Source organism: Anopheles stephensi, chromosome 3 (genome assembly GCF_013141755.1).
Source record: "Anopheles stephensi strain Indian chromosome 3, UCI_ANSTEP_V1.0, whole genome shotgun sequence".
Classification (NCBI taxonomy): domain Eukaryota; kingdom Metazoa; phylum Arthropoda; class Insecta; order Diptera; family Culicidae; genus Anopheles; species Anopheles stephensi.
The window spans coordinates 2,933,360-2,947,315 of record NC_050203.1 but is presented as its reverse complement, the minus strand read 5'-3'; the positions used below and the strand labels follow the sequence as shown (position 1 = coordinate 2,947,315).

General features: G+C 48.8%; 5 protein-coding genes across 7 annotated transcripts; 2 read left to right on the top strand and 3 right to left on the bottom strand.

The window, feature by feature from the left end:
* Nucleotides 1-31: 31 nt before the first annotated feature.
* LOC118510135 (N-acetyltransferase 9-like protein) lies at nt 32-5,681 on the top strand. Of its 2 annotated transcripts, none has more exons than XM_036051612.1 (4): nt 32-164; nt 3,567-3,669; nt 3,739-3,848; nt 3,910-5,681. In XM_036051612.1, exons 2-4 carry the CDS (start codon nt 3,593-3,595, stop codon nt 4,353-4,355), a joined length of 633 nt encoding a protein of 210 aa, XP_035907505.1. In that variant the 5' UTR covers nt 32-164; nt 3,567-3,592; the 3' UTR covers nt 4,356-5,681. The 2 variants fall into 2 exon arrangements, with proteins under 2 accessions (XP_035907505.1, XP_035907506.1); XM_036051613.1 differs by having other exon boundaries at nt 63-164; nt 3,567-3,673.
* On the top strand, nt 1,315-3,448 carry LOC118510134 (lambda-crystallin homolog). Its single transcript, XM_036051611.1, has 4 exons — nt 1,315-1,671; nt 1,787-1,850; nt 2,383-2,761; nt 2,820-3,448. The coding sequence occupies exons 2-4, from the start codon at nt 1,807-1,809 to the stop codon at nt 3,342-3,344; spliced, it is 948 nt and encodes a 315-aa protein (XP_035907504.1). The 5' UTR covers nt 1,315-1,671; nt 1,787-1,806; the 3' UTR covers nt 3,345-3,448.
* LOC118510132 (arf-GAP with dual PH domain-containing protein 1-like) lies at nt 4,631-10,435 on the bottom strand. Of its 2 annotated transcripts, none has more exons than XM_036051607.1 (4): nt 9,565-10,435; nt 7,389-7,614; nt 6,545-7,323; nt 4,631-6,479 (listed from the first exon to the last, which is right to left on the bottom strand). In XM_036051607.1, exons 1-4 carry the CDS (start codon nt 9,644-9,646, stop codon nt 6,415-6,417), a joined length of 1,152 nt encoding a protein of 383 aa, XP_035907500.1. In that variant the 5' UTR covers nt 9,647-10,435; the 3' UTR covers nt 4,631-6,414. The 2 variants fall into 2 exon arrangements, with proteins under 2 accessions (XP_035907500.1, XP_035907501.1); XM_036051608.1 differs by lacking the exon at nt 9,565-10,435 and adding an exon at nt 8,910-9,502.
* A 154-nt stretch (nt 10,436-10,589) lies between these two features.
* LOC118510136 (NADH dehydrogenase [ubiquinone] 1 beta subcomplex subunit 11, mitochondrial-like) lies at nt 10,590-11,381 on the bottom strand. The gene has a single exon (XM_036051614.1). The coding sequence runs from the start codon at nt 11,271-11,273 to the stop codon at nt 10,806-10,808; it is 468 nt and encodes a 155-aa protein (XP_035907507.1). The 5' UTR covers nt 11,274-11,381; the 3' UTR covers nt 10,590-10,805.
* Nucleotides 11,382-11,565: 184 nt separating this feature from the next.
* Nucleotides 11,566-13,928, bottom strand: LOC118510131 (Golgi reassembly-stacking protein 2-like). Its single transcript, XM_036051605.1, has 3 exons — nt 13,716-13,928; nt 12,544-13,582; nt 11,566-12,482 (listed from the first exon to the last, which is right to left on the bottom strand). The coding sequence occupies exons 1-3, from the start codon at nt 13,776-13,778 to the stop codon at nt 11,890-11,892; spliced, it is 1,695 nt and encodes a 564-aa protein (XP_035907498.1). The 5' UTR covers nt 13,779-13,928; the 3' UTR covers nt 11,566-11,889.
* Between the last annotated feature and the right edge of the window lie 28 nt (nt 13,929-13,956).

Sequence of the window (13,956 nt, the reverse complement as noted above, 5' to 3'; positions counted from 1 at the left end):
CCACTCGGGATGGGGAACATTTGCAAGGTTCCGTTGCTGACAGAATGCCGGGGACTGTTTGTTTTCCTTGTGAGCAAAACGTAAACAGTGCTGCCCATCTGTTCAGTAGTTTTCCACCAAAGAGAATAGCATTTAATATTTTCCGCTCTATTAAGCCATTCTGAGTAAGTAAAACGGCTAATTCTTGCTGTTTTCCCCACTTTTCTTTGTTGTCTATTAAATTTACAGCATAATTATGCTTTCTTATTATTTTAAAACTGCATCAATTCCCTGCTTATGTTATCATCACTGCCCTCGTAAAATTTATTACCATTTTATTACCTCCATATCGCGTCCGAAATCCCTCACAGCTCTTCCCTATTTTCTTTAATTAGTAAATTCACCCGAAAACTTTTTGCCTCACTTTATCAGTTGTCACCAAACCGTATCAGTTGACCCCGTCACTGGCCACCGAAAAATCTGTGTCCGTCACAACATGCAACCCGATTCAAACTACCGGACGGGTGGGTGATTATGTTGTTGGACGTGAGGTGTCGGCATGATTCAATTAGGGGAGACAAGAGTGGGTCTAATCATCGTCCAGACTCCTTCCGCCCTCTGCGGATGATGCAATGATGCGGTAAATTATGCTCGTCGATAGCCTCCAATTAGGAAGGGGTTAATTGGTTCGCTTGAATGAAATCCGTACAGCATAAGAACGATGATAACCCGTACAAGTGGTAGCTTAAATCCGTGTCTAGCGCGCATTTGTAATCTTCCAAGGGTGGTGGTCTATCCTAATCAGGCACATGAGTGAACAAAAAAGGAAGGAACAGATGGTTTAAGAAGCTTGCCAACATATCCACTGAAACGGAATGCATTTTTTGTTGTTGTTTAACAACACAATACAAGCACTTGGCTAGCGGGTTAAAGCCAGCAGCTATCAGTGCTCATATATTTATCAGTTCTTATCTGACGCGCAGTTCCTATTCGGTGCTGTGCTTATCCTTGTTCAAACTCGGCATCCAACCCGTGATAGAGAGTGGTTATTTTAATACAGCCACGATTGGAAGGGATGTTTAAATATTTACAACCCTTTTTTTGAATACTGACAGACGAATCGGAAATTAACTAAAAGCATACCAACGAAACCCATCTTTCCTTTTGCCAATTGATGCACGTATCGTTCGCCATTCAAACGCGATTCAAACAAGCACAAAAGCCTTCACGCCCGGGGTGGGGTTGAGCATCGTACTTCACTTACAAAAACAAACACAGCGCGTATCTGGGCGTAGAGTTGACCGCGGACGGCGACACACGCGACTCATTCCCCCCACAGCAGCAGCAGCAGGACGGGTCACACTACCTCTCTGCCGGTGCAGGTTCCTCGTGTTATCTACGTGCGGCGTTTAACTGCCCCAAGATCGATCAGTCGCTACCATTCCTTCAGCTCGACAGGACAGACCGTAGCACCGGGTCTCCTTACGCTTCGTGTGAGTTATTTCACTGAGTGGCTGCTGATCCGAGTTTAAAAAGCAATAGAGGAACCGTGACACAGCATTCCGGTTGAAGCGACGGGTTTTTTTCCCTGCATCCCTTAAGCAAAATAGTGAAAGTATTTCCTTTTTTGTAGCGACCTATCGTGTGTGTGTGATTTTCCGCATTTTTTTTGGGTTTGAATTATATCAAGTGGTGAGTGTGACTGAATCAATAGAAGTGTGCGGTGTGTTGCGGTGCTAATATTAAGCAATACAGTATTACAATCTATTTTCCTTTCCCTACTCTGCTACACGATTTGAACGGGAAGTTCCGTGTCGAGTCGCAAGCATGGCAAGCAAAATGAAGAAAGAGAAAGTTGCCATCATCGGAAGGTAAGTAAAGAGTAAAGTAATTCAAATAAGCATTATTTAAATAATATTAATTTTAAATCATAGAAATCATCATAGAAATAGCCCCAGATTTGTTTCACAACCTGCCGAAGGTCTTCCCTCCTTGCAATAAACAGATAAAGGCGTTTATCTTTCGTTTTTATTCTATTTATGCTCCCGCTATCTTATTCTCAATATTAGCAAAACACTCAAGAGTGCACTCGGTTGCATCGAAAAAAAGCTGCAGTGCTCTTTAAGTTATAGCCAGTCGATGTATCAGTCTCAGCGTTCGAGGGGAATTCTTTTTTCTAGGACACATAATCAAACGAAGGGCACATATGTTCTAGGTCTCAACGCGCCCCGCTTGCAACGGATTGTGATTACAGAGACACAATTAAACTCATTCAGCCGTACTGCAGGCCGGACTGCATTCGAACAGAATGCGGAGATAGGGCAAAGTCACCGCAAACAGAAAACACACACTGACCTAGTACTGACATTGAGCGAATGCTTTTACTTCCTTCACGGCTCACAGCGGTCTCATCGGACGTTCCTGGGTAATGCTGTTTGCCGGCGTGGGCTATCAGGTCACCATCTACGATATCATTCCGGATATTGTGGAGAAGGCACTGAAGGAAACGAAGCTGGAGCTGGACAGCATCGAGAAGCAGGGCCTGCTGCGCGGTAACCTGACGGCCGCGGAGCAGTTTGCCTGTATTAGCGGCACGGATAAGCTGAAGGATGCCATCACGGGTGCCATCTACGTGCAGGAGTGTGTCCCGGAGCGGTTGGACATCAAGAAGAAGCTGTACACGGAGGTGGACGGGCTGGTGGGACCGAACACGATCCTGGCCAGCTCGACCAGCACCTTTATGCCCTCGTTGTTCAGCGAAGAGATGAAGCATCGTGCTCAGGTGCGACTAGCTAAGTCGGTTTAGAACACCGTTTAGTAATTCTCGTTTCACGCTGCAGGTCCTGGTAGCGCACCCGGTCAACCCGCCGTACTATGTGCCACTGGTGGAGATCGTGCCGGCACCGTGGACCAAGCCCGAGTACACCACCAAAGCACGCGAGCTGATGACGGAAATTGGACAGAAACCCGTCACACTCTCGCGACAGATCGAAGGCTTCGCACTGAACCGCATCCAGTATGCGATCCTCAACGAAACCTGGCGCCTGGTGGCGGACGGCATTCTTAGCGTGAAAGACATCGACGTGGTGATGTCGGAAGGGTTGGGCATGCGGTACGCCTTCCTCGGCCCGCTGGAAACGGCCCATCTGAATGCGGAAGGAATGCTTAACTACTGTGAGCGGTACTGTAACACGATTCACGCCGTCAGCGAAACGATGGGCCCGACGCCCCGGATGGAGGGCAAGGTGGCGGAGCAGGTGGCCAAAGAGCTGGAGGAGATGGTACCGATCGACAAGCTGCCGGAGCGTCGTGCATGGCGCGACGCCTGTCTGACGAAGCTTGCTCAGCTGAAGAAGAATATTTAGGTTTAGGGTGGCGATTTCGAAGCATTTTTTTAAAAAAAATCTGACCTCTTTAATGCATAGAAAGTATGCAAAAGTACAATAAATGCTGAATTTTACGTAAATTATAGGACTGTAGTTGTGACTTTTAAAACATCATTCGACGTGTTGGCAGTTACTGGACACTTTTTTTGAGTAATTTACTCAAGTAATTACTAATCAATCGTTCCAACCAATCTTCTTTAGGTCCAAAACATCTCACCAGCTTCGCCATGAAGCTGAACGAACATCTGCAGATTGTCGGCAACAACGTCATTTTAGTACCATACGAAAGCAAACACGTTGAGAAGTAAGTAAGTACGGTGGGTTTGACCCTCGGTACGGAATGTGCGTAAAAGTCTGGAAATTGTTTCCCCAGATATCACCGATGGATGCAGAGTGAAGAACTGCAGCAGCTAACCGCATCAGAGCCACTGACCCTCGAACAGGAATACCAAATGCAGCAAAGCTGGCGTAACGATGAAGATAGTAAGTGATTCGCGCTGGCACTTACCTCCGCTTATAACACTTCCATCCCTTCCAACTGCAGAGTGTACCTTTCTCGTCCTCGATCGCGAACGCTTCGAACGGACACGGGACGAAATTGAAGCGCTCGTCGGTGACACCAACATTTTCATCCAATCCAGCACCGAGCCGGACGCCGAACCGTCCGATCGATTGCTGGGTGAAATAGAAATCATGATCGCTGAACCATCGGCCCGCGGGAAACGCTTCGGCTGGGAGGCGACACTCTTGATGCTCCTGTTCGGCGTGGAACATTTGCACCTGCGACAGTACATCGCCATCACGAAGGACACGAACGAGCGTGCGATGCGAATGTTCGAACGGATGCAATTTCGCGAAACCAAGCGTACGCCCGTGTTTCAGGAAGTTAGCTTCGGCCGACCTGTGGAGGAGGATTGGATTGCGTGGCTTCGACGCGCGGTAGGATCGTACACGATCGCACCCTATCCGAAAGAGGAGAATATTCTTTAAAATTACCCACTTCCAGCGTGACGTTGTGGTGCGTGTGTGTGTGTTTTACTTCAAGATGGAGAAGTATAACATTTATTTAACTCTCTCGTCTTTACTGTGTTCTACAGTCTCCAAACGGGTCGTCTAAAGACAATCCTGATCGTCCTACCGTCTCCGTTCGCTCATGACCCTGTGTGTGTGTACGACTTTTCCTAATATTTAGCTATTTTTGGCAGATTATTGTAGTTCGTTCGTTCGTTTTTTTGTCTGTTATTCTTGTCGAAGAGTGGCTTTTGCTTTGCTTGATTTTCCATTCTCTCCCTACACGCTTATGTATAATATTATTACGATGCTTTAGTTCCGCGCACCACGCACGAACGGCCACCAAGCTATCCCCCGCCACAGAGTGCGGCATTTTAAATCATTTTTCACCATAAAAATTGTACAAATTAGTAGCCAGCAAACTTGACGGGGGGCGGCGACGATTCATTCGAGCGCTTGTGTGACCGTTTTAAATCTCTGTGGCAGTATTGATTTCATTGTTGCATTTCGATTACGGTTACGGCGGTATCAACCGTTCATCCATCGGTTGTGGTTGGTTGGTTGATGCTTCGCCAATTATCCACTTTCCCTACACTTGGGTTTGGTTTTTACACTTCTTCGTCAATAAAACAAAGAGTTTGAGCACGACAGTTTTTCTGGAGTTGTTTTTTGTTTGTCTCTCTTGTGTGTGTGTGATAAGAAATCGTATTATAAAGAGCAAAAAAAACACACACGCTTCAAACCCGGCGCTGAACACTAAGGTTAACGTAGGCAGGGGAGAGGAGGTCCTTAGTGCTAGCCCGCGCAATACAAAACTACGTACACGCGCCGCCAATAGCGTTTGGCCAATTGCTTCTGAACTGTTTCGCGGGGCACGGAGTTGCCTCTCCCCCACTTTCAACTCTTCAATTTTTAATGTTGCCTATCTAATATGCGCTTATGGCGAATGCCGGTAAGCAAAAATGTACTTCTAAATTTGATTTGTTTTCACTATCTTTTGCTCCTCGGTTTTTTGAACATTTTCGCTTTCGTTCTGCTTCACAAGGACGTACTGCTAATATCGTACGAAGCAGAAACGGAAACGTATGCGTGTTGTGTCTGGTGCTATCGTCCACGACTTGCTCTTCCCTGACCGCTTTTTTACGTTATTTGTTCTTGCGCTATTATAAATTGTTTGCATAAAATGCGTGCTTTCTCTGTGTGTGTGTGTGTGTGTGCATCTGTGCGCTTTAAGCAGAAGGAGAAAGTTAAATAGAGCGGGCCACACGAAACGCTAAACTCCTTTGCTGGGTAGCAATCTGCAGAGGGACTCGAACAGCAATGCGAATGTCGACTAACATTCTACGGTTGACAAAACAAAAGCTTTCACGAAATAATTTAAATTGGCTGAGTATTACCCAGCGAGCTCGTATCGGTGCCCTCGGGGGTGAGTGTCTGCCTGGCTGTCTGCCTGTGTGTCTGTGTTAACGTTAATAAATAGATCGATCTTTGCGCGTCCAACTAGTATAAAGGGCTGCTGCTGTGTGTTGGGTGGCTGGCTTGGTTGGTTGTTTTGTTTGTTTCTATACTTAACGTCTTCTTGCACTTACATCGATACGTAGAAGCTACCCAACGTAAAGGAATAAACATTATGCAAATAAATACCGGCTTCCTTCCGTTCGGGCCGACCGAAGCTAGCTAGCGGAGCAAGCTATTGTGGATTGTGCTGCAGCAATTAATGCTAAGAAAAACAGATCAAGAAAGGATTGCTTGCTGCCTGTCCTCGCTGCTGCTCATCGTGTTATACTAAATTGCCTTCAAGCTGCGCTAAGATGCAAGGTGCATTAATCTATGTGTAGTTTGTAGAGTGCCGTGGTGTTGTTTCCTATTTCTAAATCTGTCCCACACGACGGTCTCAAAAGCGGGATGAAGAAGGTCGAGTTGCAATGGCCGCTACCATATGCTTGCTGGTAGCGCAGCTGTCCTCCCCAAGAGCACGAGCACTCATATCGTCTCATAATAGCGGCGCATTGGACGTTTGAGGGGTTTGTACGCTATATTACCTACCCGTAAAGATACTCTTTGGGTTGGTTCCACCACGCTTGCGTATTAATCGAGCACATACTAAAAATGGAAACAAACCCAGTCATAAGTCGGTGAAACTTGTCGTACCACCACGTACCACTTACCCGAACTATCCTGCGGACTGAGTGGCCGTTCCAGCACGGTCTGTATCGCGGCAATCCATTCGTCCCGATCCTGCTCACTGTGCGACGACATGTTGTACACACGTTCCGGTGTGAAGAGCGTAAAGCTGAAACCCTGATCTTTGGCACCGGGTGGCGCCCCTATCCGGACGCTGTAACCGTTCAGCTGGTTGCCGAGAAAGATTTCCCCCTTCGGATGGGCGTCCAGCGGATCGTCGTGGTACATTAGCTTACGGTCGTCCAGTGTAAACCAGCGCCGCTTGTAGCTGTCCGTGGCCCGTGGGCCCGTCTTTAGCAACCATCCTTCCCGGGCGAAATCGTGCGTTAGCAGGTCGACCAGATCGCTCTCCGAGGCGCTCGGGTAGGCGATCTGGAGCCGGTGCAGCTTGGCGCACCGTATCGCCATATACCAATTGTTGATCACCTCCGGATCGTCGTGGTACACGTAGATGTGGCGCGTCGTGCCGTCCTTCATGAACGTCAGCTGTAGCGAGTTGGGATTGCCAATTTTCGACGGTGCGTACACCACGTTCAGCTCCGATATTCGCAGATTTGCCTTTGGTTCGCGCTTTTCTTTCACAAAGTAGCGTAACGAGTCGTGCAGCCCGGAAAGGATGAATTTGCGCGGCTGGTAGCGGCTGTCCTCTTTGCCGCGCTTCATCAGGAAGCCTTCCATCCGGCCGGATGTGTAGCTGGGACGTTCGATCATGCAAAATTCCAACCGTTCGTACTTTGCCCTTATCCATTGCTCCATTAGCACTCTGGAAAGGAGAAACACGAGTTATCCATCTGTAGCTCCAAGGGACCCACATTCGCAGCTACTTACTGTGGATCGTTTTCTCTGGGTCTTCGGTAGCATGCCGGTACACGGTTTTCGTACTTTAATCGGGCCGCCTTGTTACCGACCTCGATCATGCGCTGGATCTGGCTGTCCTCCCACTTGTCCAGCTTGAGATGCTTCACCTTCGATATGTGGGCGCCCATGCTGCGATGGACCGCACAGCAGCGGGTGCACAGGAAGATTCCGATATTGTAAGAAGCCCATTCTAGATCTGCAAATAATAGAATAATAGTTTAATTACATCGGTTGACGAAATAATACAGAAATATTCTAAAAAAATTAATCCGCTATTGCAAATGCCCCCCCGCCTGGCATTCGACCCACACGGCGCGTGATCTTTGGGCAAAATTTGTTTATCGAAAAATAATCCTCCCTACGATCATTACACATTGCTGGCACCGGAAAAATGTAATCTTCAACCCCCTTTCGATCGGGATGAGGGAAGGTTTGGTAGAAGCCTCGATCGGCAGAAATCAAAACAAACCCATGACGCAACATGACGACACCTGTGCCCTCTGCCCTGCTCGCTTTACTTGCTTTCCGTCTCTTTCCCGATCCCGGTGTTCATTCCATTCTCGCTTTCAGTATAGCTCAGCTTTCTCTTTCTCTTTCTATCCTGTGTTCAACATTGACCTGGTTGAGAATGCAGGGTTCGTCAAGTTTGTTTCGTGTATACTTGGCGTGGAAAATATGACCTTTTTTTTGTACATTACGAACCCTGTATCTGCGAACGGCGGACGTGAAAGAGAGAGAGAGAGGGACAGATACAAACGAAAGAACGTACCAAAAAGGCACTCCAAAATCCAGAACACAGGGTGCTAATAAAAGGCCACGGGGATAATAATAATAGCAACCACAGCCAGCCAGCCAGCCAGCCAGTCAGCCCTACCAACCCACCCGGCCTTCTTCGATATGCGTTTTTTCCTGGAGTGCATTAACCTTGTACGCTGCGTGTTAAGTGGAGTTTCGTGTGTGTGTGTGCGTTTTTTACCACCCTCCAATTCTGTTTTCTTGCTTCTCTGCCTAACAAAATACGGCAATACCACACACAGAGCCGCCTCATTGTGGTGTGCGTGTGTGAGCGAGTGAGCTGAGAATTGTTTACGTTGGGTCGCCCACTTCCAGCCAAACGTACGTACGTTATTGGGGATTTTTATTGCGCTTTTCTTTAACGAGCACTTTTTATCCCTTCTCGCTGCGTTCTTCTACCTCTCCGCATGCCATTATGATTCTACCATTTCATAACGCCCACTGTGGGAGGGGGGTTTCGCTTCTCACCACCGATGGACGCGTTTTTCTCACTTCCTTTCACTTCTAATCGCATTCTACGCATTAATAATGCACCGCAGTTATCAAAGTGCACGTGCAGAGAACGTGAGGGTTCCACGCCATCAACAAAACAGGATGATTACGTTTTCCGATGGTGGTGGTGAATGGCGTGAATGAAGAGGGAAGATATGTACCGAGGTGCTAGCGCGCTGGGACCGAAACGGCAGCAAAACAAACCTGCTCGCCACTGCTGGTTGGGGCTCTAATCAGGGAGGGAAGCTCTAAACTCGTGATCGTGATACGCTATGTAACGCTCGCTTTTCTCTTTTACTATGCACTTTTGGGGGGACTGATTCAAGGGTACGGAACGAAGGAGGGCGTGGAGCAGAAATACACACACGCGTTGCCCTAGCAAAGCATAGGGCGCACTTCTTCTCCCCACGCGCTGGGAGAGCAAAAGCATCTCACACACGGCCTGCCTAGATTGATGATGAGGTTGTTGTTTATGACGTTTGGATTGGTGTGCTTTGATGCGGACAGGAGCCGAACGAACGAGAGGCAGAGAGAGAGAGAGAGAGTGAGAAAACAACGAATGTATGATTGGATGAGTCATTATTTTGCTATTTGCGTTTCTACACTGATGACTGCCAACACCGCACACACAAACAGGCACACACGCCTTGGCCAAGGAGAAAACTATGCAACGCGCTAAACCATAGCACAACCTATTAGCCTATTCCCGCCCTGAACACTTCCTGCTATTATAAAGAGCTACGCTGAGCTGTTCTGGGGGCGAAAGGATGAAAGGATGGCGCACACACACACACGCACGACCAACAGCACACCCGACCGACACCCACAGATTACAGGAAACAACCAGCCCACTACATACTTTTCGAATCGCAATCCGCACAAATGCTGTTTCCGTCCTGTTGCAGCAGACGTTGAAGAATTTTCTCGTTTTGGTCAGCCATGACTGATGATGATGATGATGACGACGTTGGTTGCTGCTGCTGCTGCTGGTGCTGGTTGCCCCGGCTGCGAGGAGTTGTTGTGTCGTGTTGCTAAATTAAAAACAATCATCCACACGCCACACACTACGCGTGCACTTGCTGCTGTTGCTGCTGCTGCAACCACGGCGACGACGACGACGACGACCACGCACACTAACTTGTAGTTTTTTTTTCTTACACTTCCACGAGATTTGTTATATGCCTCGTGTTTTATTGCTTCAATTTCTTCTTTTCTCACACGTTTGCTTCGTCACAGGGCCTGGAAATTCCAACTTATTTACGAAACGGCCCCGACGTCGACGACGACGCACTATCGCCTCAGTGGAGGGAGTTGGTTGTGTGGTGCACAATAACAAATTCTTTACGGACGACCAACCGGATGGTGCTACGGCACCATTTTCTAACCATTTTCCTGTAAACTTAGGTAGCACTTCGGATGGTTCCGCGGCACTAGAAGCACTTGCTGCACGATTTCACCGTTTCGTGTGGCTAGATTGCGTGGATAATTGCACAAATAGAGCGAGATTTATTATTTACGCGCATTTTCTGCTGCAAAATAAGCAGTTCTGTGTGCGATTGGCGAGGTTAGTTCATTTTGAACAGGTTTGACGGTTAAAGCGGTTGACATTAGGCGTGCGTCGTGTTTTGAAGTAACGGTTGCGGTAAAGTTGCTCGGAAAGTAAATTTATTTGATATTTTTCATCCGTTGTAGTGTTCATTGCTATTAGATTGCTTAAGGATCATGTTTTTAAATGAACAAAATTGATAGAGGAACAATTTTAGCGTTCTCTGCTATCGAAATATGTAAAACATCTGTTTCGCGGTTTTAGATCGTTTTCGCCACATGACAACTCGTTTCAAATGAAAACAAATGATGAGCAAAACTTTACGACACACATACACATACTTTTCGTACGATTTTCCCTATTTATTGGTTATTCAGTTACATCGCAATCTTCACAACACTCTGCTACAATCTTTCCGCCTCTCGTTTTCTTCGCTGTTATGTACAAACGAGACCGGGACCCCGACGAATTTACGGATCCCGCGCGGCGGGCGGACCATTACATAATCCAGCGATTCTTCTCCGACCACGGTACCGGTGTTACATGCTATTCCTTTAGATGACGATTTCGGTGTTGCCCAGCTCCTCGTCCGAGGGCAGCACAATCTGGGCCGGGTCGATAAAGTCCTTGCTGATCGGTTCCAAACCGGCCGCTTCCCGGCGACGCAGCTCCAGGTATGCCTCACGCTGAGCCCAGTCCTGCAGCTGTGGATCTGGCACGTACGCCCAGTAGGCTGTGCCCAACACCAGGCACAGTGTGACGGTGAAGAAGAACGAAGAATTCGTGACGTTGCGGTCGTGCGCCTCGTCTTGCCGATCGAACCCGTAGCTCACCCAGTTGCGGCTGGTACCGACGGACGAGGCTGCAGCCGCGCCGCTTGGAGCGGCCGCCTTCTTCGGGATGTCGAGTGTGGCAGCATCGCGGTTTTTCTGCGACGAAGAAATAAGCCGCACGGTGCGTAGCGAGTGGTTCACTAGGTTGCGCACCAACGGTGCATTGCTCATTCGCACTAGGCTGGACATTTCACTGTGGCCGGAAGTCCGGATCGCAACTTCCACGAGCGAATGAAAACAACTTGTGAAGTGAACGATTTCGTTTGTTTTTTTTTCCCTCGATGCTACTTTGACAGCTGTCTGAATGTGATCTAAACAGGACACACTGGACATAACCCTTGATATACGAGAGAGAGAAAAAATAGTTGTTAACTTTATTTTTGCACGTAAAGAAGATATTCGATACACCTTGGTAGCAACAACGCGATTCACCCATCTCCTCCACCCTGCATCTCACTCGGCACAGAATTGCACAGACAGGTAATTAATATTGGTTTTAATATTGATAACGATACTTTATCCTCCTTCATAGATTGACTAAACTTAAGTGTAGTAACGTAAAGCACAAGATAAAAATTGTACTCATGTTTATACCTTGCGTGTCACCCAGGGCAACCAAATGCACCAAATCATCCTCCGTTCTTTGCCGAACTGCTTCGATCGATCGTTTTTCGTTTTTCGAACAAGATACGAACGATGGTCCAAAAGAATGGATTGCTCCTATGTACAAAATTCCCCACCGAATTGCACATTTCACGGTCGTTCGTTCTGGCCGGCCATTCGCCTGCATGAGCAGTTTCGGAGCTTATTGCAACGTCGGCGGCATGGTCATTAGGGGTGGTTGCTGTTGGCCGGTCGGCGCGATCGGTGCATTGGTAAACTGTAGTCCTCGTAGCGCTTCCGGCTGAATCGTTGCGCTCACCGTTATCGGCGGCATGCCGGGCAGGGAGATGGGTGTCGTAACGGCGTTGCTTTGGAATAGTGAAGATGCGGCCGGAACCGTACCACCTGCCGCCGCCGGTTGGTGGGCGGGCGATGGCTCCGAAATCGGCTGCACCTGAGGGTACGTGGAGTACATCTGGATGGGGGGCTGTGAGCCCCAGGGTTGCTGTTGCATCGGTTGCTGCTGGCTCTGCAGAAAGTCAATCGTGGTGGACATGGGATAGCTGTTGGCGGTCGGAGGAACGGTGTTGCTGGTGGCCGGTACAACGGACGATCCGTACACTTGATAGAAATCGCTGGCCAATGTCGATGGTGGTGGCACAGTGCTAGCCTTCGAGTAGGGATTCGCGCCCGTCGGTAACGTGGGAACGGAAGATGTCGGATACGAAAGATTGGCCAGCGGTGGCGCCTGTTGTTGCGCAGCCATGCTATCGCCATTCGTTGCAGCAATTGGAACTGAAATGGAACAAAGCAGGTTAGTAATGTAAACATCATAAACGTACTTGATTCAACGTACCTTGCTCTACCGATCCGGCCGGTGGCGTATAGATGGCCGGACCAACGTGAATCGGTGGCGATGCTACCTCTCCCGGTTGGCCGGCATTATTATTATACGTCGCTTGGGTTGGTGTCGTTTGCGTTTCCACGTTATTGTTGACCTGATCCGTTGGACCGGTTGCCGTGGACAGGGTGGCAAACTGGTTGGTCAAATCTCCCATCGCCGGCGTGGTCGTGGCAGTCGCTGTCATCGTGTTGGTTGGCTGCGACACCGTAAGCAGATCATGGACGGCATTGTTAGCCTGCGGAGCGAAAGTATTCGCCAACGGTGGCACCATAGGGATGAATGGCACGGAACGATTCGCATTGGTCGTGTCAACCGTCGATCCTGCCATTGCACTTGCCGTCGAAGCGCCCGTCGGGAAGGTGGCCGCACTACCAACCGGAACAACTGGGACGGATTGTGCCCCGGTATTCAGTGGCACCTTCCCGTCGCTCGGCATCATCCGAATCGGTATCCTGTGCAGGTACCCGTACCCAATGCCACAACCTAGACTGCCCTCACCGCCCCACTTTGAGTTGGGTGTAATTGTCACCTCGCGGCACCGGTCGAGATCCGTGTTGTACACGTACATTTTCAGTGGTCTACCCTCGTGCGATTCGATAAGCGTAAACAGGTCTTCGCTTTCGTGCAGTATCGAATCGGCACCGATAATGTAATCCGTAAACGGTATCAGTCCAGCTTCTTCCGCCGGGGACGATGGATGCACCTCCAGAATGTGCCACACGTTCTCATTGGCACCCTCGAACGAACAGAACCGTATGCTAACTCCGAGCAGCCCTTGTCCACCCCAGGTACTGCTCGGCGTAATGTCCACCAGGCGGATGTTTTGCGTTTTGCTGCTGTACACCGTCATCTGGATCTCTTTGTCGATGTTTCCCTTCAGCAGCTCCTTCAGCGTATCGTTATCTTGGTCCAGGCGAGTGTTGCCGATGGCAAGAATAAAGTCAAAAAAGGCCTCCAGTCCGGCCGTTTTGCCCGGGGAGTTGTCTTGCACCTGTGCAAATAGTTAATAAACAATTCAGTGTGCTCTGTGTTCCCGAACCGTGTGGGGGGATAAAGCTGGATCGAAAGTGAACACGTCATCTATCGGCTTGTTGTTGGCGCGTCGGGGGACACCCAAAACTTACCCTTAAAACATGGTATCCCTCGGTCCCGCCCCCCGGTACTGCAACGCTGTGCGATAGTCCCATGTCGTCGTCCGGAACGGTGCAATTGCTGCTTCAATTTATCCAATAATACACTGCTGAAAGCCGACGACACGAAAGCCAATGTAAATGGAAGGAAAAGTTTTTTCCTCTTTTTTTCCTTTCTGCAAGATCCTACAAACATTTGACAAATGTCATAATAATCGCCACTTTGACCGAAATC

Excerpts from the sequence above, each read along its gene's own strand:
- LOC118510136 (XM_036051614.1), bottom strand. The coding sequence starts at position 11,273 with ATGTCCAGCCTAGTGCGAATGAGCAATGCACCGTTGGTGCGCAACCTA.
- LOC118510132 (XM_036051607.1), bottom strand. The coding sequence starts at position 9,646 with ATGGCTGACCAAAACGAGAAAATTCTTCAACGTCTGCTGCAACAGGAC. Across the intron at positions 7,324-7,388 it reads CCCAGAGAAAACGATCCACA|AGTGCTAATGGAGCAATGGA; the intron begins GTAAGTAGCTGC and ends TCTCCTTTCCAG. Across the intron at positions 6,480-6,544 it reads CAGTCCGCAGGATAGTTCGG|TATGTGCTCGATTAATACGC; the intron begins GTAAGTGGTACG and ends TTCCATTTTTAG.
- LOC118510131 (XM_036051605.1), bottom strand. The coding sequence starts at position 13,778 with ATGGGACTATCGCACAGCGTTGCAGTACCGGGGGGCGGGACCGAGGGA. Across the intron at positions 13,583-13,715 it reads AGGGATACCATGTTTTAAGG|GTGCAAGACAACTCCCCGGG; the intron begins GTAAGTTTTGGG and ends CTATTTGCACAG. Across the intron at positions 12,483-12,543 it reads GGCCGGATCGGTAGAGCAAG|TTCCAATTGCTGCAACGAAT; the intron begins GTACGTTGAATC and ends GTTCCATTTCAG.
- LOC118510135 (XM_036051612.1), top strand. The coding sequence starts at position 3,593 with ATGAAGCTGAACGAACATCTGCAGATTGTCGGCAACAACGTCATTTTA. Across the intron at positions 3,670-3,738 it reads GAAAGCAAACACGTTGAGAA|ATATCACCGATGGATGCAGA; the intron begins GTAAGTAAGTAC and ends TTGTTTCCCCAG. Across the intron at positions 3,849-3,909 it reads CTGGCGTAACGATGAAGATA|AGTGTACCTTTCTCGTCCTC; the intron begins GTAAGTGATTCG and ends TTCCAACTGCAG.
- LOC118510134 (XM_036051611.1), top strand. The coding sequence starts at position 1,807 with ATGGCAAGCAAAATGAAGAAAGAGAAAGTTGCCATCATCGGAAG. Across the intron at positions 1,851-2,382 it reads AAAGTTGCCATCATCGGAAG|CGGTCTCATCGGACGTTCCT; the intron begins GTAAGTAAAGAG and ends CACGGCTCACAG. Across the intron at positions 2,762-2,819 it reads AGATGAAGCATCGTGCTCAG|GTCCTGGTAGCGCACCCGGT; the intron begins GTGCGACTAGCT and ends TTCACGCTGCAG.